The sequence below is a fragment of the Stegodyphus dumicola genome, chromosome 1, assembly GCF_044657685.1.
Source record: "Stegodyphus dumicola isolate Sdum_Otavi_A_Nest chromosome 1, ASM4465768v1".
NCBI classification, from domain to species: domain Eukaryota; kingdom Metazoa; phylum Arthropoda; class Arachnida; order Araneae; family Eresidae; genus Stegodyphus; species Stegodyphus dumicola.
The window spans coordinates 118,234,548-118,259,357 of record NC_140768.1 but is presented as its reverse complement, the minus strand read 5'-3'; the positions used below and the strand labels follow the sequence as shown (position 1 = coordinate 118,259,357).

At 34.9% G+C, this 24,810-nt stretch overlaps 1 protein-coding gene across 5 annotated transcripts in view; it reads right to left on the bottom strand.

Moving 5' to 3' along the window:
- Positions 1-24,810, bottom strand: part of LOC118206052 (zinc finger SWIM domain-containing protein 7-like) — a 51,775-nt gene that overhangs the window by 5,129 nt on the left and 21,836 nt on the right. For 4 of the 5 annotated variants that reach the window (XM_085819735.1, XM_085819734.1, XM_085819736.1 and 1 more), the window contains one exon: positions 14,762-14,943. In XM_085819735.1, the coding sequence (XP_085675861.1) occupies positions 14,762-14,943 (182 nt within the window). Of the gene's footprint in view, positions 1-14,761; positions 14,944-23,325; positions 23,530-24,810 lie in introns of all 5 variants that reach the window. The other variant, XM_085819737.1, reaches the window with a different exon arrangement.

Genomic DNA, 24,810 nt, shown 5'->3' with positions numbered 1-24,810 from the left:
TATATTCCCTTATTCTCAAAATTAATCAAAATACTGATTAATTTTTATGAATATGATATATTAGGCATGTATAAATGTTTGTCAGAATGCAAATAAATTAAAATTACTATAAGCTGATAGCTTTGTATTTTTATACAGCTTTATAAATCGACATTGCCTATGACCTTAATTTATCCATAATATTTTCAACAAAAACATAACTTTATTTTTATTATAATATAGTTACCAACCTTGAAATCTTAAAAGCAGGAAGGTTCTCATGCTACACAATGATACGATTTAAAAGGAATTCCAAACTGACAATCAACTTTATATGAACTATTTGTAATTTAATTCTGAAGTAAAATATTGTTACGAAATGTAAAGGCGCGGTGAGGTAGTTTCCCCGCAAAGGAGCTTTAGGGTTGCCATAAATGGCAAGAAAGGCAGGGTTGTCACATTTGATGAGAAATCGTCCATTTGGCGACAAAAGTGGCAATATGCCATGGACGGATGGAGAACCTTCTGGAACGAATTCTTACTGGTTTAGCCCAGAATGTTCTCGAAGCAGCCAAAAGCTATATAAACCCTGCTGGTTTGCAGTCAGTGGGAGTGTGTACCTAGTCTAGCGAGCTGATAGTCATTGAGCGAGTGTCTCGAAGTCTAGCGCTGAGTGCATCGAGAGAGTCTTTTAATCTTCGCGAGATAGTACATCATCGAGTTTTGTCTTAGACTGTGCTGAGTCGAGAGCTATACTCTTGTGTATCATCGAGTGCATCGCAAGTTGTAGCGTGGAGAGTCTCGAAAGTACGTGGGGTTCCGAGAACGACCAAGCAGAGTCGGGAGCTGTCTCCACCATTATTGCCTGACAGTGTGAAGGCTGTGTCGCAGAATGTGTCAGCGTGTCTATAACAGTTCGACGACTGTAAAAGTGATTTTGAAGCTATCTGATTAATATTGGTAAATAAAATGTGTTTCGATACTTCATCAAGTGTCGTTGTTACTCACTCCAAATCCTCACGAACCCTGTACGAACGTGAAGGAAGAAAATAACGTAACAACTGGTGTCAGAAAAAAAATAACACAACAATATACTAAGTTGAATATTCTAAATTTTAGGTTCTTTGGCTAATTTCAGTTTTTAATTTTTTTTATACTTCTATACTAAAAAAATCCTATCTATTGAAGGAAAGCTTTCATTTATCTAAGTACATTTAAATATGAAGAAAATAAAATAAATAATCAATGTACACTGCATAAAATAAATAAAAAGTGAGACAGTATTTGATTCTCCTGTTCTACCGAGCAGATTGACAAAATTCAACTCGCATTTTTCATGTCTCCAAAGTTACTTAGGATATGTATTAGATTTATACACAGCATTGTTCTAATATAGGTATTTCGATACAAATCAGACTTTTTCTGAAATGACATACCAATTTTTTTCCATACTTTGATTCTATGACTCAAATTATGCCAAACTGCCAAGTTTTGCAACAATCGCACAAGTCGTTTTTTAAAAATTAGCTCTCAAAATTTTAGCTGTTCAATGTTAATTGAATTTGGTATATAGTCATTAATTTATCTTTTTATTAAACGTGCTTGATTCCTTCTTCCAGAATTCGAAATTTAAGTTCATTCCAAATAAAATTTGCTCCTTTTTTATGATTTATTTTTTAAATTTATATTTTTAAACAATTTTTATAAATTTTCTGAAAAAAATCTTGGATTATAATCTATAAAGTTTTTACCATCATCTTAAAATATATGTATTTCTAGGTGCACCTGCAAAAAATTAGAGTTTTTAATCGAATTTTTTTAAGATATATGTGAATTTACATATTGGCACATTTTGAAATTTAGCATATTTGTCATAAGCGATAATAAAGCCAAATGTGATTTATGTACTTTGTTAAAATTATTTAAAAGTAAAAAACAGTGACTTTTCCCCCATTCGTCTACAATGAAAAAAATAAAGGAAAATAGGTTGGTATAAATTAAGAAGTTCACCAAGTAAATTTTTCTTGGCGCAAACTGAAAAAAAAATGCGCCAATATAAATTTTTGAATTTCTTCATAAATTTCACACCAAATTTTACAGAATTTAATATTTAAGCATAAGCTGAGTCATAGAATCGAAATATGGGGGGAATGGCATGTCATTCCAGAAAAAGTCCAATTTTATGTCAAAATAGCTATATTAGAACAATGCCAAATCTAATATATATCCTAAGTCGCATTTTCGCGACATAAAATATACAATTTGAATTTCGCATCGGCTAAGTAGAAAGAGAGATATAAAACTGTCCCCCCCCTTTTTTTTTAATTTGCACAGTGTGCATAGTATTTACACAAATAAACTTAGTAATGAACCATAAGCAACAAAATTAAATGCAAACATTAACTGATTAAACGTTAAAAATTCCGGAATTAATAATATTAAGTCTTTATATAAAAATCTACAAATGTCCATTGTAGAATAAGGCTACTCAGATCAAATAAAATTTAATAAAACAAAGATCAATAAAATGTAATCAGAATCCCTCTCGGTTTCTGAAAACCATCAGAAAGAGGTTATAGAGGATGGTTCGATTCAACCTTTCTATCATAAATGACTGATTAGGGGATGCAGAGGTACTGTTCCAATTTTGTCGAAGACAAGTAGCTTTCAGAATTCTTTAATTACAGCCGAGATGAAATTCCTCCCTTGATCAGAATGTAACTGAACGTGCACTCCGAAACTGGAAATTAAGTACTATATCATTACCTCTGCTACAAAGACAGTCTCTTGATCAGGCACTTCAGGCCATTTGGTGAAGTAATGATTGAAAATGAGGATGTATTTGTTGCTATTAGCATTTTGTGTCGGAGGTCCTAGCATGTGAAAGGTAATGCATTCAAAAGGCACTTCTATATTGTAACATTGGATCTTCCCTTGGCTGTGTTTCACGATCCTTTTCAGCCCGCATAAGCATCCCAAGATTGGCACCTCTTCTGTATGTCAGCCCTTGCATTACTCCAGCAGAAGCACTCTTGGAATCTATAAAGAGTCGTCATTATTCCGAAGTGGCTCCCTGTTGACTGCTATGTAAATCATTAAAAGTGTCGAGGAACATGGAAGTATCAACTGCCAATGGAATGCCTTTCCGTCATCCGATTTGTACTTCCAGTAAAAGACGCCATTTTGAATATGGAGCAAGACTCAAAGATCTCACTATTGTTTTGTCTCAGAACTATAGATCGAAATGTCTTGCCAGGTACGTTTCTTGTTTAAAGAATAAATTAAGGCAATTATTCGTCGTCTCCCAACTGGTCTCTCCTAACTTCTTCATCATTTCATATGTCTGGGTCAGAAGTTGTTGAATTCGTAACTTGACATATGATCTAATTAAGCAGCTCGTATTTTGCTTCAACATTGGAATAATATTGGCAGCTTTCTGGGCACAGCGCTGCTGTTTCCATGTCATTATCCCTTCCCATTACAGATAGTGATGTTATATTGCTGAAGTTTCAGTATCAGTCTGGTTATTTGGCCATTAGGATTCTTGAACTTTAAAAAGCAGGTCATTGATGCATGATCTGTGTGAAGCAGGAATTTTTTGCTGCAGAGGAAATGTTTCACAGCTGTAATTCTTCTCCAGTTTAGATAGACGACTGTTTCAGTATGCATGACAAAGTAAGTTCTAAGAAGTAAAGTTGACATTTACTTCTTAGAACAAAACTGTACCAACACTTATTGCTCGCATCCATGTCAAGAATAAATGGTCTGTTGAGTTGAGGCTATATCAGAACTGTTGGAGATGTTAAAGCCTCCTTCAGATTCTTAATGCATTCTCACACTCAAGAACTTTGTTTGCTCTCTGTCAGTTTGTGAAGGAGTCTTGCAATGGAAGAAAAGTTCTTTACAAATCTCCTATGTTAGGTGCAGAACTCCAGAAAATTTCCCAGCCGATGGACATTTTTGAGGCATCTTCAATCTTCAGATACCAACACTTGTTTTAGATCCATACACACACCTTTAGCACAGAAAACATGTCTTAGGTAAGTCACTTTCTGTCTGAACAATATACATTTGGCAGGGCTTAATTTTAGACTGGCTTCCTGCAATTTCTTTCCGGCACCTTCCTAATATTTTCTAAATCCCTTTTAAAATCTTCCCGACGATAATGATGTCATCCTGGTATATCAAAGAAGCTTCACAGGAAAGACCTCTCAACACAGTCTCCATGAAAATTACATAATCCGAACAGCATCACACTGAATTGCTGAAGTCCTTGTCTAGCAGTAAATGCCTTATTTTCTCAGTCATCAGGGTGTATCTACCTCCCAATATCCATTCTTTAAATTCACATCGAAAACCACTTGCTTCCAGAAGGAGAGCCCAGAACGCCAATTCTAGGAAGAGGGTTATCTTTCTTTGTGACTGTTTAAATGGCAATAGTCAATGCAAAATCTTAAGTCTAACCACATTTCTTTCATACCAGGACGATACGAGAAGTATAAGGACTTTCTTAAGGCTCAATTACGAGGCTTTCTTGCACGTCCTTTAGAAGTTTTCCTACCTCTTCCTGTTTAGTAATCAGTAGACATCTTGGATGTTGCTTGACTGGTGGATGATCCTGTGTATCAATTCTCTGCTGTGTGAAACTGGTTCGATATACATCAGAAGATGAGCGGGAGAAAACACCTTGAAATTCTTTTATTTAGTTGACAGATTTAATTCCTTCTTCTTTAACTCTGAATTCCAGAGGTCCCCAGATGTGGAATGCATTTTGTTAGTTTTAAATTCCAAGAAAATACTATATTTTCTAAGAAAGTCTAATCCAAGTATGCAAGGGTTGATAATATCTGCTACATATGCATTGTGATGGTAGGCGACACTCCTAAATATGATGTGAACGTTCAACGGTTTATTATCGGACACAGTCTGGAAGATAACGCAGGGCGGCATCCAGACGAATTTACCTTCCAACTATTGAGCTAAATCCTTCCAGATGATAGTAACACTGGCTTCACTATCAATGGTCATACTGCAAAGAACTCTTGATATGTCCCATGATTAAAAGTCCATTACTGTCACCACTCATTACAGAAATCTGAAGTGTTTTAAAATGGTGCTTCTCAACGTTTGACCTCTGCTCTGCTGAGAAGACAATCAGTTTTTCCTGCATCTCTGCTGGGAAGTAGTCTTATTTTCTATGTGTTGGGGTTTTCTGCAGTTCCTTCGTATGTGGCCTTCACTGCAAATCCAGCACTTTAACAGTCAGTTTGTTTTCACTCATATTCTGCCTCAAGGCATTGATTTGCCTGGTTAAATTGTCCAGACAAGCAGTCACTTGATCCACTGGCTCCTGGACTTGAGCAGCTCCGATTGAGGGGCAGTCTCTACGAGTTGCTTGTTTGGCTGCTTCAAATTTCGTGCCGTTCACTAAGGCACTTTTTAATACTTAACATCTACCATTCATGGGGCTTTCTGTATTTAAGGATCCTGGATCCATTGATGAAGTATTGCATGAATACAATTTCCTTGTTTCTGATGGCCTGTTACATAAGACAAGTTGGAAAAAAAAAAAAAAAAAGGCCTCTCAACGTCCATGGCAAACTCCTGGGACGTTTCCAAGTACATTGTCTGTTGGCAAGATTTTAAATGAAGCTTGTTATAGTCTTTTAAGCACATCTCGCTAAAACACAATTCCAATGCGCAGATAAAGCTTTGAAGCCTACTTTCTGGTTCTCGAGAAGAATTTGAAGGATACCCACTGCATCTGTGCTCAAAGAAGAGGCGAGATAGCAAGCTTTAGGTTGAGAATCCCATCTATTTATATCCGCCACTATAGAAAACTGAGTTTTGTACACTTGTCAGGAGGTATTACCATCACATGTGGATAGCTTTAGAGCAGGACAAGGTCATGGGTAAAAATTTAAAACCATAAAAATTGCTTCCTGCTGTCACTATGAATTTAAGATGTCAGCTTCTTTGATGAGAACAGAAAATTTTTAATCAGTTTGGTGCTCCACAGCAGAAACTCTCTCTTTGATTTGTTTTCTGAGAGAAGAATCTCTTCAATTTCTCCAACATGATTTCCAACCATGTCTCCTCTGCCTTCCATATATTCGAATTTGTTTTATAGTGTCAGTAATTTCCCTTTTCATTTTCACTTGGGCCCACCAGCGGCCGAGCGGTAAAGTCGTTGAACACTGGTAGTTCGGTCCGAGGTTCGAATCCCGCGAACGGGCTAGCTGCATGGGTGTTTTCGTGGTTTTCCCCCATGTGTAACGTGTATACGAGCCAGTTTCCCTTAGAAAGTCCTCCACGAAGGCATCCCTCACCTTAGGCAGATAGCCTTAGTGTGCGTTGCCATAATTAAATACACACACATCATTTCCACATGATCTGCTTCAATGTTTTCTTGAATCAATTTGACAGTCCCTTCAATCTTTTGTTAGCTACTTCCATCTTTTCTTGACATGCTTCCATCTTTTTTTGAACTGGTTTGATGGCACATTCTATTTTTTCTTGGAATGCAGGAAAGGCAGACATGAACTGTCTAGGTTGCTCATCCATTGCTCTTGTCACTGCCCTTCAACCGCACTTCTGACACTAAAAATTATTGCATGAATATGGGTTCAAAATAGATTGAATGCACACAGAACTGGTGATAGGTTGATAAAATTTATTTTACCAAAAGAAACACTTCACTGTTCTGGAACTTTCCACAAAAATACTCATACAGCTCTTCACAGTATCATAGAGCACAATCAGTAGTTACACTTCAAACTGCTAAGAATGTTAAACACAATGCAATGCAAAGTACATCTAAAGAGCAAAGCTAACATGGAGATATATCAATACTTTGAACTGATGCTGAACTAACAACTGCTATTCAGAAACTGAGGCTCTCCCCGCTCTTATATAGTTTTACCCTGACTGCCAAGAAATCTCTAGTACCTTACACTTCTTGAAATTACTGGAAAGCATATCAGGACCGGATATGGTTACAGTGACCTATGGAATCAACTACAATTATTCAGTTACAATAACCATTACAGTTATACAGGGTCCGGACCAAATGCTGCCATAAGGTTACCAAGTTTGATGACTTTTGGCGATTTCTCTCCAAATTTGGACATAAAAATTAGTCTCAAAACCATTGGCAACTCGCAATATCTCGCCAATTTAGCGAAATTGTGGTTTACATAATGTTAAATAGACTTGCCCTTGTATTCTTATTTTTCTTGCAAAGCTTCAAATCTTTAGATTTTTGTGTTATATTATATAGAAAAATATGACAATATCACATATAACTTCACAAAAATTACTTGCATTTACACAAAATTCATAACAACAATATCAGAAAGAATATATAATGTTATTCTATAAAAATAATGAATGTTTTTAATTAGATGTATCGTGAATTAAATACATTTTACTTTCAATAAATCCGATTCAAAAATTAAAAAAAAAAAAACAACTTAAGAACTGCATGTATTAATTTTAACAGCTTAATTTGTTAACCCATAAGAGACAAGTTCAATTTGACAATCAATCAAATTTGGCATTTGATAAATATATTCATCTTACATTTTATCAAATGCCAAAACACCTCTTTAGGGCTAAAAAGTCACGAGAAAAGTCTAAAAGGTGGCCATTTCCCACTGAACTTAGGAAGAAACTGGTAGTGATCATTTAACTAGCTGGTAGGTAATCACTGATAATTTATAAAACTCTAAAATAAGTTAAAAAGCTTTTATGTTGCTTTATATTATTTTTACAAAGCAGCATGAAAGTTTTTGGAAAATTATAAAACCACAGAAAATATGATTTATAAAATGATGCTTTTATACATATCAAAAATATATTAGTGTAAATCAGTATTTATAGACAGATTAAAAGATTAATTATAAACATGAAAATGCTATGAATGTATTGATGATGGAATAAATTCTGAATGAAAATGTTGAAATTAAAAATAGTAAAATGCCACAAAAGGCAATAAAATATCCCTCTAACAATGAGCAGCACAAACATGCATAAATAATAATAATTACAAAAAACACAAGCTCAAGTGAATATGACCATAAGTGATAAACAACAGAATAATTATATAGCTGAATTATTATGCCAACTCGGCAAAATTGGACAAGCAATCAAAAACTTTTAGTCTATTTCTGTGGCAAATCTAGCAACATATGGCACAATTAAAATTCTAATTAAAGAAAGGTAATTATTAATTTTTTAAATAATATAAAAATAGTTAAATATGGTCATTTAATTTATTTACTCGGTTTTATGCCATTTTATCTAATTTTACATTTACAACTTATTCCTTCTTCAATCCATACCATCATGACATTTCAAAATATTTTTTTAATCTACACCCAAGTTAAACTGTAGCTTTTACTACAGACAGAATTTAGGTCCACACTCCTTTTAAAAATTTACAAATAGATAAAATATGCAAAACTTGTATAAATGCAACACTCAATTACCAAACTTGTTCCAAGATAGCCAAAATGATAAAATTTACACAAGATAAAAACAATACATATTGTTACGAATTTGGTATTTAAAAAGCTAATGTTAGTTCAATTATAAATTAAATGGTTTTATTTCTCGCGCATTGCAGCGCGTGACGAATATTAAAAGAAAGCTAAGCCGGAAAATTGAAAATACAAGAGCGCGTGCATTAAATAAATAAATAACTTTTTTTTCATTTCGAGAAAGTACTGGAAAATTCTAGCGCGTGATTTTAAAATGTTATAAAAGGAGGAAAACATCTCAGTTTGTAGTAGTTGCTTAGTTTGTTGTTGTTTAGAAAACTGCTCCTGTTGATTGTAGCGAATTCGCGGATTAGCGTTCTTTAGCTGTTTTGAATTACGTTCTATTGGATATTTGAGTAGTTAAAAGATAACTACTGTGAGATATTGTAATACTGCATGATAATTTGAGAAAATTTAAGCATTTTTGTTGTGATAATAATAAATTTTTGTTCATTTTTCATCGGACTTGTGCATTCATTTCATAACGAACCCGTACGCACGCAACAATTTTTGGTGTCAGGAGTGGGGTTTGAATGCCAATAACAAGAGTGATGGAAGAACAATTCAGGCAAATGATGACTTCATTTGCTGCTTTCCAAGAAAAGATGGAAGGGGCCGTCAACTCCGTTAAGGAAGAAATGAAATTGGGCCAGGAATCCGTTAAGGAAGAAATGAAATTGGGCCAGGAATCCGTTAAGGAAGATATGAAATTGGGCCAAGATTCTGTTAAAGGAGAGATGAGATCCGTTAAAAAGGAAATGGAAGCCATTCACGAAAAGTTGGAAGCTGGTCAAGTAACTCTTAAAGAAGACATAAAAGCTGTACAAGAAAAGATTGAAGCAGGTCAAGTCGAAATGAAAAGAGAAATAACCTGCGTAATAGAAAGTAAATTTGAGGCTATGGAAGACAGAATAGGAGCTGTCGAAAATAAAGTCGGGTAAATTGAAGAAAAGGTTTCTTCTGTCAAAGATGAAATAGAAGATAGAGTGTCGGCTGTGGAGCAACGAGTCGAAGGAAGAGTTTCGGCCTTCCAACAACAAATTGAAGAAAGAGTTTCTGCCGTCGAACAACAAATTGAAGAAAGAGTTTCTGCCGTCGAACAACAAATTGATGATAGGGTTTCTGCTGCCGTCGCCAAAGAAGTTGACAGCCTAAAGAAGTGCATAGCGACGGTAGGAAACAATTCTGAAGTTTTCAAATTTTTATCGATGCCTGCTCGTTCCGTTCTGAAACTATCTACATATGATGGGAAGACCTCCTGGCAGGTGTATAGGACACAATTTTCTATCGTTGCAGATGCGAATGGATGGGATTCCCAAGCTAAGGCCTGTCATCTCGCCGCTTCTCTGAGAGCAGATGCAGCGGATATCCTGCAGACGCTTCCCGAAAATCAAAGGCTAGATTTCGAAGCTCTATCCGGCGCTTTGGAGCTGCGCTTCGGCGAGAAATGTTTAAAAGACTACAGCAGGCTCCAATTAAAATCTCGTCAACAGAAGCTCACCGAAACGCTTCAGGAGCTCGCCACGGATGTTGAAAGGCTGTCACATCACGCCTTTTCAGAGTGCCCGACAGAAACAAGGGAAATCCTGTCCCTGCAATATTTCATCGATGGCATCCGGGACCCTGAAATACAGAAAGCACTGCGAATGGCGGATGTTAAAGATCTGAAAAGCGCTTTAGTGTATGCCATGAAATTTGAGGCAGCCCAGCAAGCCACCCGTCGAGACCGCCATCCAGTTAGAGCTGTGCGAGTCCATGAGCCAGTGGATCAACTGATGGCTCGTTTAGATGATTTAGCCAGACAAGTCGACGCTTTGATACGGAGTAGGAGGGAGAAGAATGTGGCTCTAAGGTGTTGGAGATGTGGTAGTGAAGATCACCTAAGATGGAATTGCAGAACACCCCAGGGTACGGAATATAAAGCAGATGATTTTACCAGACAAGTCAGTGGCTTGAGACGGAACATAAGTGAAAAGAAACTAATTCTAAAATGCTGGAACTGCGGAGTTGAAGGCCACATACGAAGAAATTGCAGAACATCCGAGGTACGGAAAATAACACCATTTCCCAGCAACGATGCAGTAAACAAATTAGTGACCATATCGAGGAACGGAGGTTGTCAGATAATGAAAAACCTTGCTTTAAAGCGCTTAAAATTTATACAGTGAGTGGCAACAGTAACGGAATGTCCATTAATGGGAATATCGATGGAGTTCCTTGCGATATGATCATTGACACAGGAGCTAATGTTACCATCATTAGGAAAGATTTAGCTGAACAGTTTAAAGATAAACTTATTTGGACGCCATCCTGTGTTACCCTTCAGACTGCGTCTGGTGATAAGATCGACATAACTGGGAAGTTAAACGTAAGCATCACGTTTGGAAATGCTGCCTACCATCACACGGCTTATGTGGCGGATATCACAGATCCATGCATACTCGGATTGGACTTTTTAAGGAAATACAATTTTTCCTTAGACTTGAAAAACAACAAACTGCTTTCAGCATCTGATTGCATGACTATCCATCCTCAAAAGGGATCCTCATCTGGAAATGCCGACGCCTTGTCCGAAAGACCCAGCTCAGGAAGCTGCCGAAATCGTGCTAGGGCCAAAAAGAAACGCAAGACTACCAGCTATTCTCCATCTCAGATGCTCTTCGGTCGAGACCTTCATCTGCCTTGTGACCGCCTGTTTGATCGCCGCACGGATGCTCCTTCATCGCCTGAGGAACACATCCAAGATGTCCAGGCCCGTTTTGAAGTGATGCACCGTTCTGCACGAAAGCGAGTCAACTTGGCGACAGAGAAAATGAAGACCAGATGCGACACAAGAGCTACTAGACAGAGATCCAACAAAGGAGATAAGGTGTGGTTGTGGAACCCAATTCAACGAAAAGGACTGAGTCCTAAATTACAGTCACCTTCGGATGGTCCATATACAGTGCTGAACACGAATGACGTCGTGGATCGGATCCGTGAGTCTTCGAACTCTTACGACAGGTTAGCTTATTACTATGGCCATAGTACGTAATGTAAATAATTGTAAATAGTATCAGACCATGGTCCTTTTTGTTTATAAATGTGTATTTGATTTGATTTGTATTTAGTATTTGTTTTGCATTTAGTATTTGATAGCATTTGATTTGTTTTAGTTATTGCATTTATTGTTTATATTGTTTGATATTGTAATGTAATGTTTATGCCTCAGTTGCATTTATGCCACAGTTGTAAGTTTAGCTTCCTGTCCAGGGATTGTACTGCCCGGGACGTGCAGTCCTTGGGAAGGGGGCAGTGTTACGAATTTGGTATTTAAAAAGCTAATGTTAGTTCAATTATAAATTAAATGGTTTTATTTCTCGCGCATTGCAGCGCGTGACGAATATTAAAAGAAAGCTAAGCTGGAAAATTGAAAATACAAGAGCGCGTGCATTAAATAAATAAATAACTTTTTTTTCATTTCGAGAAAGTACTGGAAAATTCTAGCGCGTGATTTTAAAATGTTATAAAAGGAGGAAAACATCTCAGTTTGTAGTAGTTGCTTAGTTTGTTGTTGTTTAGAAAACTGCTCCTGTTGATTGTAGCGAATTCGCGGATTAGCGTTCTTTAGCTGTTTTGAATTACGTTCTATTGGATATTTGAGTAGTTAAAAGATAACTACTGTGAGATATTGTAATACTGCATGATAATTTGAGAAAATTTAAGCATTTTTGTTGTGATAATAATAAATTTTTGTTCATTTTTCATCGGACTTGTGCATTCATTTCATAACAAACCCGTACGCACGCAACAATATAAATTTGCATTAGCATGAAGCTATAAATATTAACAGAATTTTTTTTATCTCTTATGACATATTGAACTGTGACAAAGTTTTCAAGTAATAGAAAAGTTCTAACAGATTTATCACAAAAAGGCATAAAATTTCTTTACAGAGTGTTAGTGGCAATCATGTATGTCACAGAAATAATACATCAAAATTAATATAATAAATAGTGCATTTCATTTAAAAAATTCATGTTGTAAAAATTGCAGATAAAAATTTATAAAATTTTAAATTATTTTTGGCACTTGTCTCCTGTAGTGGCTTTGACGAAAATGTTTATTTGACGCATTTCTGCATTGGAGAGAAACAAATGTTCATGGTTACTGATGTGAACATATGCATTTCTTCTAGTGTTGCTTTTAAAATATAACAATTTTTTATTTGTTCTCATAGCTCATGTTCCTTCTAGTAAATATTCTCACCTTTAAAATAAGCGATTTTTAAATGGGTACCTAGCTGCGCATATGTAAGAGTATATTTTCCACTTTTTATTTTAAAACATAAAGGTTTTTCATGCATGCAAGTTTTGGGGGCCAATGAAAATTTTCACATTTAAATTGTAGTGGTTTTTCACTGCAAATATTTTTCATGCTTACTATTTTCAATCTACCACCAACTGAAAAATAAGCTACAGTTTTTAACAAGAAAAAGGTATTTTACCAAAAGAAAGAATTTGAGAAAATGGGCATAATTTTCAAGTATATGTAGGAAAAAATCATTGAGCAATGCAACGTTAGCAGCTATAAAAAGAAGAAAATTCTTGGTACTGAGAATTGGTTTAGTGGATGACTAATTTCCTTTCTTTTGACATTGTGGGGATCAATAAATTGCGAAATAAAAAACAAAGAGGTACGGTTGACTATTACCTGGTATCCTATATAGCAAAATTCATGCTCGAGCACCAGGTTGACTGTGATATTGCATTTGAGGCATAATTAGCATCAATTGAACTGTGGTCACCAGAAAGAGTTTGTAAAAAAAATGAATTTTCCAGTATGTACGTTATTTTTTAATAAAATGATAACGAAATTACATACAATAATAAATTTAAAACTTTCTAATTTATGATTTTGTTTGAAAATAACAAGCATAATTAGAATTTTGCAATGAAAATCCACTATACTGCCAGGAAGCAATTACAGTCAAAAGTCGTTAATCCGGACTTGTCGGGACTTCGGCGATTCCGGATTATAGATCATCAGTTTAAATCTCGTAAGATGGCATGCAGAAATTCTAAAATTAAAAATATGAAACCGTAATTTATGAAATAAAGAACAATTATGATCTAAAGGGTATCAAAATTTGCAAAAAGAAAAAGCTTAATATTTATTTGTTTACTTTATTAAACATTTCTTTCAATGTAAGTTGTTTAAGTTTTGCTTCGTTTCATGTGATAATACTTTCTCTTTAATTCTATTAAACAGACATAATTTCTTGTTCAGTTACAAAGTTCGCTGTTCAAATCCTATAATTGCTGTGTCGAGAACACCAACTAATTTGTCAATCGAAATTTTTTCGTTTTCACTAACCTCTGTCACTTTCTTCGCTATCGGAAGCGAATTATAATGACGAGGAACTTGTTTTAAATCATATCAAAGATGGAGCACATCGAGATGAAATACTAATTTGGTAAGAAATTATAAGCCAAATAAAATAAAAACATCTGCCCTGAAGATAAGGATAGTGCTGACAGATCAACTTCCAATTCATTACGCGCCCGCTGCGGCGTTCCCCCCGCCGAGCAGCGTGAAATTGATAAACAGATTTCGGATTTCAAAACATACTTTCGCTTTAGATCCTTTACATATTAACAAATATATATCGGAAATTCTATTTGATATAATCAAAAGTTTAAGCTTACTTTTATAAAATTGCTCTTACAGTCTGCAAAAAATAATAAGCCGGATCCAATTCGAAAATTAAGGAACAACGCAATCATCAACATTAACTGAAATAGATAATTAGATAATTTTAGCTTATACGTCTATTATACATAAAACGCGCACACGAAAACATATTCTGAACTTGTGCACACTCATATGCGTAGTCGTAAAAGGTCTTTCGCGCACGCGTAAACGCCTCTGCGCATGTGTCAACGCGGCGCATGCGCAGAAAGTTTTTAGTTTTGAGGTCCGGATTATAGATCATTCCGAATTATGGGTGTCCGAATTAACGACTTTTGACTGTACATATGTTTCTCACACATGCGCAAATCAATAACCATTTGTTTTTCACCACTGCCGAAATGGGCCAAATTAGCATTATCAGCAAGGCTGCTGGACAAGTACCTACTTTTGATTAAAACTTAAAAAGAACCACACTTAAAAAGGACAAGTACCTACTTTTGATTATCTAGATAAAATATATAAATATTTAACTGAACCTATTTTTGTATTTTACACTACATAATACCTACCATGAAAAGAGAATGATGCACATGTACAGTAATTGCAATTATTTAAGCAGATATAGAATTCTGTAAGGCTTCTTTGAATTTGATAAAGTTCTCTACCACTGGGCGATGTTATATGGGATATGCACTTGCGATCCACAAGATCAAGAGCCTGCGTTACTGTGGTATCAAATAAGAATGATAACCTATTTAAATAAATGCGGTTTAAAGCTTTTCAGAAATTGAGTAATATAACATTTTTTAAATCTTTTTTAGACTTTTACACTATCATACTAGACAACAGGATATTTAGCCGATGCAAGCATTTCGCCAACAGGACACTTAAACAACAGGGATATTTAGCCGACAGGACTCTCAGCTGACATGGATACTTAGCTAACAGGACATTAAACCAACACGAACATTTAGCCAACAGTATATTTAACTGGCGAAACATTCATCTGAGGTCACATTTAGCTGACGACACTTACATATAGACAAAATAATTATGCAACAATGTTTTAGTAAAATTTGTTCATATTTATATGGAAGAAAAAAGGCTGTTTCCATGGTACCTGATCAGAAGGTTTATAAACAAGTGCTATATTTTTATCTAATTTAATGTTAAAAAAACTATGGATTTTAAAATTGGATACAAAAGCAACATTTTTTTAGGATAGATTTCGAAATCAATTTCAAGAGTTATCAGACAGAGATCTCTATATTTCAGAAAAGGGAAAGAAAATTTCAGCATTTGGAAGAGTGAAAGGATTTTATATAGAAAGAATAAGTGGTGCAAAGCAAAAACAAATATTACGTAAATTGGATTTCTTTGAATCCTTTCATATTAACAAAACGTTTTCTTCTTTAGCAAATGACATTAATTTTTCAATGCTTTCAAATCCTAATTATCTTACAGCTTTTTCACATTTCATTGTTATTTTCCATGACAGTTGCTCCATTCATTTCTTTAACTATAAAATCATTTCACTCTTCCAACTGCTAAGATTTTCCATCCTACTTCTGAAATATAAAGATCGAGTCCACCAGTCACCCAGCAATAAAATCACTGAAGACTGTTAGTTCTGTCTAGCATTCGAACCTCTATGGACACACTAGTTGCATGGGATTTCGTGGCTCTCTCCATCCGTAATGTGTAGATAAATCAGTTTTCCCTAGAAAGTCCTCCATGAATGCATCCCTTACGCAGATAGTCCTTAAGCGCTTTGTCATAATCTAATAAACCAAACCGAAATATAGAGACCTATGTCTATTACTCTAAGCTGATTTCAAAATCTACGCCAAAATAAGGTAGGCTGCTTAATTTTAAAATCTCGAGTTTCTTTAAAGTAAAAAATATGGTAAGATGGCATTGTTTTACATATTGCCTTATTCATACACTGACTATCAATAAGTATTTGGACAAATGACGATATCTGTGGTCCTAAGGTATGTCACGGACTCCGCCGGTATATATCGTGTAGGAAACAGCATCGGCTTTAGTCGCATGCAAGATGCCTCGCAGTTCGGAGCTCTCTGATTTCGAGAAAGGTATAATTATCGGGTATCACAAATGTGGCCGATCCTTAAGGGACATATCTAGCGATCTGAAGTACCCAAAATTGACAGTGGCCTATGTGATTAAGAAGTGGAAGGTGAGCGGTGATTGTCGGAATGTGCCCCGAGTCGTCAGACCAATGAAACTGGGAGATAGAGACCAACGAGTGCTGTCCAGAGAAATTCGGAAGAACCGCACCCAACCGATGGCCCTCATCCGCGAGGAGTTTCAACAGGCATCTGGGAGTATTGTTTCAATGAATACCATCCGTAAGGAAGCATATCTGCTTGGTTTTCATGGTCGTGCTGCTGCCCATAAGCCTTTGATCACAAAGTCCAACCGTGCTGCTCGGTTAATGTAGTGCAAAGCACATCGAAATTGGATCGTAGTTCAGTGGAAACGGGTTCTTTGGAGTGACGAATCAAGGTTCACCCTTTACCGTTCAGATGGTAGGGTCTGGGTCTGGCGTCTACCTGGAGAACGTCTCCTGCCAGAATGCATTGTGCCAACAGTCAAGTTCGGCGGAGGTGGAATTATGGTCTGGGGGTGTTTCTCCTGGTATGGGCTGGGACATTTGGTCCCCATTCATGGTAAGCTCAACTCCGACGCCTACTGCACTATTTTGGATGACAATGTGCTTCCTACTTTGTGGCAGTTTTACGGGTTGGACCCCTGTTACTTTCAGGATGACAATGCCAGTTGTCATGTTTCGACGTTAACCAAGGCTTGGTATGGTGCCAATGGAGTTCATCGAATGAACTGGCCTGCCCAGAGTCCCGACCTGAACCCTATCGAGAACCTCTGGGACGAGTTGCATTGACGAATTCAGGGGTGCACTACCCGTGCAAAATCGGTGAAGGAACTTCTATGTCTTCTCCAAGACAAGTGGAAGAAAATACCACTAGCTGTCATACAAAGACTTGTGGAAAGTATGCCCCGGATGGTCCACGCTGTAATTACCTCTCGTGGAGGCTCTACCAACTATTGATTTTGCATAAAGTTAGTTTTTCTTTTCTATCGCAGGTGTCCAAATACTTATTGGTAGTCAGTGTATATGACTTGCATTAATCCATAAATGAAACAATAGAAAACATAGCATAAAATATTCCAAGATAGATTTTTTTTCCCCACTTTTCTGTTTAGTATCTGCCATGTACTAAACAGAAAACTGGTACTGTTGTAATAATGTTATGTTAGTGCATTTAATTATTCTCCATTACACACCCACACAGTCCCCAGATATTAATGATATTTGTGTATTTAATCATCTGACACCAAAGGGGCAAAGAAGCATGGCAGGTGCATAACATCAAAGTAATTTCTTTTTTCCCTATTATCACTTTAATAGCTCTGCATCTAGTTAATTATTATCATAGAAGTTTGAAAAGTTTCTTTCACAGAAAAACCTATGGGAAAAGCCACCCCAAGAAAGAGATACTTTTGTTGTTAGTAGGATAATACTTATTGCCAAACGTATAAAAATATTGGTTCGAAACCAAACTAGATGGTAGCAAATCTAAAGATACATAAAGCTTCATGAAAAAAATTAACTTGTTATAACATAATATGTATAATGTTTAATATGTGCAATGTCAAATTTTGTGTAATTAAATGTTGTTTTCTGTTAAAAAAAACAGTACTTTATGATTATATGTACCCCATCTCGAAAAGGCACCACGTCAGTTTTTGCCAAACTAAGGACATCAAGCCAAGATAACCATTTTCTAAATGGCAGTGTTCTAAGAATTTCATAAAAGAGCAATCAATCAATAAAATTAAAAAAGCAAGAAACATCAGTAATAAAACACAGTGTTTTAAGAAAGTCTTATACATCAGTCGCAAATACTAGACAACAGGATATTTAGCCGATGCGAGCATTTCGCCAACAGGACACTTAAACAACAGGGATATTTATCCGACAGGACTCTCAGCTGACATGGATACTTAGCTAACAGGACATTAAACCAACACGAACATTTAGCCAACAGTATATTTAGCTGGCGAAACATTCAGCTGAGGTCACATTTAGCTGACGACACTTACATATAGACAAAAAAATTATGCAACAATGTTTTAGTAAAATTTGTTCATATTTATATGGAAGAAAAAGGCTGTTTCCATGGTACCTGATCAGAAGGTTTATAAAAAAGTGCTATATTTTTATCTAATTTAATGTTAAAAAAACTATGGATTTTAAAATTGGATACAAAAGCAACATTTTTTTAGGGTAGATTTTGAAATCAATTTCAAGAGTTATCAGACAGAGATCTCTATATTTCAGAAAAGGGAAAGAAAATTTCAGCATTTGGAAGAGTGAAATGATTTTATATGGAAAGAATAAGTGGTGCAAAGCAAAAACAAATATTACGTAAATTGGATTTCTTTGAATCCTTTCATATTAACAAAATGTTTTCTTCTTTAGCAAATGACATTAATTTTTCAACGCTTTCAAATCCTAATTATCTTACAGCTTTTTCACATTTCATTGTTATTTTCCATGACAGTTGCTCCATTCATTTCTTTAACTATAAAACCATTTCACTCTTCCAACTGCTAAGATTTTCCATCCTACTTCTGAAATATAAAGACCGAGTTCACCAGTCACCGAGCAATAAAATCACTGAAGACTGTTAGTTCTGTCTAGCATTCAAACCTCTATGGACAGACTAGTTGCATGGGAGTTTCGTGGCTCTCTCCATCCGTAATGCGTAGATAAATCAGTTTTCCCTAGAAAGTCCTCCATGAATGCATCCCTTAGGCAGATAGCCCTTAAGCGCTTTGTCATAATCAAGTAAACCAAACCGAAGTATAGAGACCTATGTCTATTACTCTAAGCTGATTTCAAAATCTACGCCAAAATAAGATAGGCTGCTTAATTTTAAAATCTCGAGTTTCTTTAAAGTAAAAAATATGGTACTCATTCATAAACCTTTGCATTGGGTACCCTAGAAACAACCTTCTTTCAGATAAACATGGACAAATTTTAATAAAACACTGTCGCATATTTATTTATTTTTGTCTATGCATATTGTCAACTAAACATGCTGTCTGCTAAATGTCTCGTCGATTAAATGTCTTGTTGTCTAAATGCTCATATCAGTTCAATGTCCTGCCGGCCAACTGTCCTGTTGGTTAAATGTCCCTGTCGGCTAAATATGTATGTTAGCTAAATGTCATGTTGGCTAACTGTTGTTAGCTGTCACATCAGCTAATGTCACAGACCCCATATACAGTCAAAAGTTTTTAATTCGGTCTCGTCGGGACTTCGGCAATTCCCGATTATAAATCATCAGTTTAAATGGTAAGATGGCATGCAGAAATTATAAAATTAAAAATATGAAATCGTAATTTATGAAATAAAGAGCAATTATGATCTAAAGAGTATCAAAATTTACAAAAAAAAAAAGGCCTAATATTTTTTTGTTTACTTTATTAAACATTTCTTTCAACGCGCGCATGCGTAACGCATACATTACACATAGTCGAAATTAGAAAATTGCAACTAGAAAACTATTTGATGTGTATTCGTGATATTTGTAATGACGAGGAATTTGATTTAAATCATATCAAAGACAGAGTACATTGAGATTAAATACTACATTTAGTAAGGAATTATAAGCCAAATAAAATAAAAACATCTGCCCTGAAGATAAGGATAGTGCTGACAGATCAACTTCCAGTTCATTATTGCGCGCCGCGTGCCCCCCTTCCCCCGCAGAGCAGCGTGAAATTGATAAACATTGGAATGGTTAGAGAATCAAGGATATGCCCTTATCCATTTTTTGCGGCAATTCCACTTTTTGTTTGATGGATATTGAAACATGCTTTCACTTTGTAGATCCTTTGGTAGCTCCAGAATCGGAAATTCTTTTTGACATAATCGAAAGTTCAAGCTTCCTTTTATAAAATTGCTCTAACAGTCTGCAAAAAATAATAAGCCGGATTCAATTAGAAGATTAAGGAACAACGCAATCTGCAACATTATCTGAAATAGATAATTAGATAATTTTAGCTTAGCTTATACCATCCGTTATACATTAAACACGCATGCGTAAACGTATTATGTGCATGCGTAGATGCAGACGCGCATGTGTAAAGGTATTATGTGAATGGGTTAACACATTACACGTTGACGGATGCGCAGAAAGTTTGTAGCTCTGAGGTCCGGATTATGGATGTCCGGATTAAAGACTTTTGACTGTTTATATGTGTGTGCATGATGAAAAAGACATAGTAACATTGATGGTATAGAATATAGAATGTTAAATCCATAATGAGCAGCACACTTGGCAGCAGAGAAAGTTTAAATATTTGTATATAGTTCAATTGACGTTTGTCGCCATAATTCATATGGCACTTTCATCATTCCTATTTCCAGAATATTCACATTTTTGAAAATACTGCAACAAGAAGAAAGCAGCACGGCAACATCCTAATGGCAACAGGGATAGAAGCAAAAGTGTGCAATTATCTAACACGGAGGCTCACCAAGAGAAGGTTTTTATTTATACAGTCCAAAGTCGTTAATTCGGACACCCATAATCCGGAATGATCTATAATCCGGACCTCAAAGCTACAAACTTTCTGCGCATGCGTCGCGTTGACGTAAGACCTTTACTACTGCGAATTTGCGTGTGCGTGTACGCAAAATACGTTTACGAATGCGCGTTTAATGTATAACAGACGGGATAAGCTAAGCTAAAATTATCTAATTATCTATTTCAGTTAATGTTGCAGATTGCGTTGTTCCTTAATCTTCGAATTGGATCCGGCTTATTATTTTTTGCAGACTGTTAGAGCAATTTTATAAAAGTAAGCTTGAACTTTCGATTATTTCAAATAGAATTTCCGATATATATTTACTAATATGTAAAGAATATACAAAGTGAAAGTATCTTTCGGAGTCCATTAAACAAAAAGTGGAATTGCCGCAAAAAATGGATAAAGGCATATCCTTTGTTTATCTAAACTTTAACATTTGTTTATCTAAATTTTGTTTATCTTTAATGCCGTGGAGCGCAATGAATTGGAAGTTGATCTGTCAACACTATCCTTATCTTAAGGGCAGATGTTTTTATTTTATTTGGCTTATAATTGCTTACTAAATGTGGTATTTCCTCTCTATGTACTCCGTCTTTGATATGATTTAAATCAAATGCCTCATCATTATAATTCGCTTCCTATAGCGAAGAAAGTGGCAGAGGTTATTGAAAACAAAAAAATTTCGATTGACAAATTAGTCGGTATTCTCGACACAGCAATTATAGGACTTGAACAGCGGAACTTTGTAACTGAACAAGAAATTATGTCTGTTTATGGAATTAAAGAGAATGTATTATCACATAAAAAAACGAAGCAACTTAAACAACTTACATTGAAAGAAATGTTTAATAAAGTAAACAAATAAATATTAAGCTTTTTTTTTTTTTTTTTTTTTTTTTTTTTTTTTTTTTTTTTAAATTTTGATACCCTTTAGATCATAATTGTTCTTTATTTCATAAATTATGGTTTCATATTTTTATTTTTATAATTTCTGCATGCCATTTTACCAGATTTAAACTGATGATCTATAATCCGGAATCGCCGAAGTCCCGACGAGTCCGGATTAACGACTTTTGACTGTACTGCTTATTAGAAGAAGAGTTTCAGTTCAGGTTTCGAATCATTATGTCACCATCATGATACATTACATGTGATATTGATTCATATAGAAATAACACAATCTAGAAAAGTTACTTCTATTTTTAGAATACAGGGAGAAACTAACCAAATTAAAAATAAGAAATTAAGTGGATATTACTAAATTAAATTATAAAGCTGATTTACACGTTTTTTATCTTACACACACACATATATACAACTCATCCAAAGAACTGAAAACATAAACGAAATTATAAAACACTTTAGTGAATTACAATTTACAAAACTCCAAATTTAAATTCCATTTGGATTAAGTCTTTTCACTAAAGTATTTTATAATTTCACTTACATTTTCAATTCTTTGGATGAGTTCTCATTGTTTCAAGGTCTCCCTTGCTTTGGGGAGGGGCCAGAATTTTCGGGTGAACTATTATAATTAAAATACATTGAGATGGTTCATCAGCTAATTCTGAATATAGGAAAGCAAGGATTTTTTATGGAAGAGAGATTTTAATTGATTTCAGTGTTCTTCCTCCTGCTGAAGTGGCACTGAAGTTGATTTCCCCCTTTTTTTTCAGTTATTTTCTGAATTAGGGTTTGTTTGAAATATTTTTGTTTTAACATTTAATAAATTCTTTCATACATTTATATAATTGTTTGAAATTTATTACTTATGAATTTCAATTTTTGGTCTCTCTGTAAAATTGGTTCTAAATTTCTTAGTTTATGTATTTACTGGTATTTTACCCATCTGCAAAGCAATGTTTTTGCTTAATTCAGAAAATTGTACAAATTTGGCATTTCACATGCTGCTGTTTTTCCCATCTACATAGTATCCTGTTTTAACTTAATAAAATATCAGAGAATTGCACAAATTTGGCATTGTGCACAAACTTGGCATTGCACACACTGTTGTTTTCCACTTGTACACAGATCTGCTTTTGCTTAAATGAACATCATCAGAGAACTGTACAAACTGAAAATGTACATGAACTAGCAGCTGCACAATGGGTATTATCACAATCACCCAAGAAAAATCTTGAATTGAACAATTACCCTACTGAATAATTCCAGTTCTTTTTGACAGAACTTAATAAGCATATATTCTTTTTTCTAACTGCTTTTCCATGAAATTCAATCATTTAAGTAGAACCGCATTATCTATTTTTGGGCAAGATGTCATATTCATGAACATATGAAACACTTTCTATTCATCACCTGCAAACTCCCAAGTCCCATTATGATTTCTTACAAGGGCAAAAAATTTACTCAAAACAAACACTTCAGAAAACTGACCGTCCAATTTGAAGGGGGAAATCTATGCCCATGTGTTATGTGTGCACATATCTGGGCTGCCACATAAATACATTTTGGTAACATCATAGCTTGCCTAATTTGGTGACAATGCATTATCTCACGAGTGCTGCTTAGGTGGAAGCAGCAGATGTGTAGCATAGGGTTTTCAGCTCCCAGGAGCAGCTGAAGATTTCGTGACCCCTCCTGTTTGCCAGAATGCAATGGGGAAAATTAATTTGACCCAGGGATGCTGAACCCAGGAACAGATGTCTCTTCTTATCCTCTTGCAGCTATGCCTCTGGTATGCAGATATCAGAAAAAAAAAAAAAAAATCAGAGAAATTACACAAATTTGTCAGTGCATACAGCCTTAACACTGCACACATTAAACACTGCACAGTTATTCATGATGTGATATAAATAGGCTACCACTTTTGGTGCACATTTTGATAACTGGCACCTCATTAAGAGAAAAGTAACGAAATGGTAAATTTTTAAACATATTTATGTTCTCTATATTTTATTCATATGCAGCACTACAATATTAATATAAATATTTTCATTTTCTATATAACTTTAGTCTCATTTGTATACTCTCAGCATATACATTATCGTGTATATATATATATATATACATGTAATTTTAAATCTGGCGATTTAGTAATGTATGAAGAATTTGAATATTTTGATGCCCAAATATTTTTTAGAAATATCAGTTATGGCTATGAACTGGCTGAGTGCTTTACCAGCCTTATTCATTCATCCATAGTTTCAGTACAGTATGCTACTACATGTACACAAATAGACACAAATTTAAAAGCTTGTTTTTTTTTAAATTACTCTAAAACTATTATTCACTAAGTTCGAAAGACCTAACTTGACTATACAAACTGTCAGTCTTAATTTTATACAGTGTTTGAAATATCATAAATATACGTTTATATCTGAAGTATTTAAAATTCAAGAATAATTAAAATATGGCCATAATTCATGAATAATAATTTTGATTAATTATACAATGTTAAAATCCAGTTATTTTGTATAAAGAATGGAAGTTTTTAATTGTTTTTGTATTTAAAGTTGCTATTATAAATTTTAATCAATTTTAACAATGCAATTACCTCAGTATTAAGCTATTTATGACAAAATTAATGATTAAGTACAGCAGAACTTATATACTCTCCAGAACTCCCCTTATATTTAGAGTAAGTAAACTTATCAATAATTTATTTACAAACTGCAAGACCTACAGCTGCGCTGGGAGAGACCTTTTTGGCACTAGAGAATGCAGCCAGAAAAATGAAGCTCAAAGTAAATGCAAAAATAAATAAATAAATGCACTGTGGTAAAGAGAAATATTCACTTAAAATATTTGATATCGTCCCATTTAAATTTGAATCTGTGAAAAATTTCACCTATTTAAGCTCTAAAAAATTAGCTATTCAAATAATATTAATCCCGAAATCAGAAAAAGGATTATTGCTGCATATTGTTGCTTCTTTGGTTTAAAACCGCTTCTGAAATCCCATCTAATAAAGAGAAGGACAAAAGTTATATCGTATAAGGTATTAATAAAATCA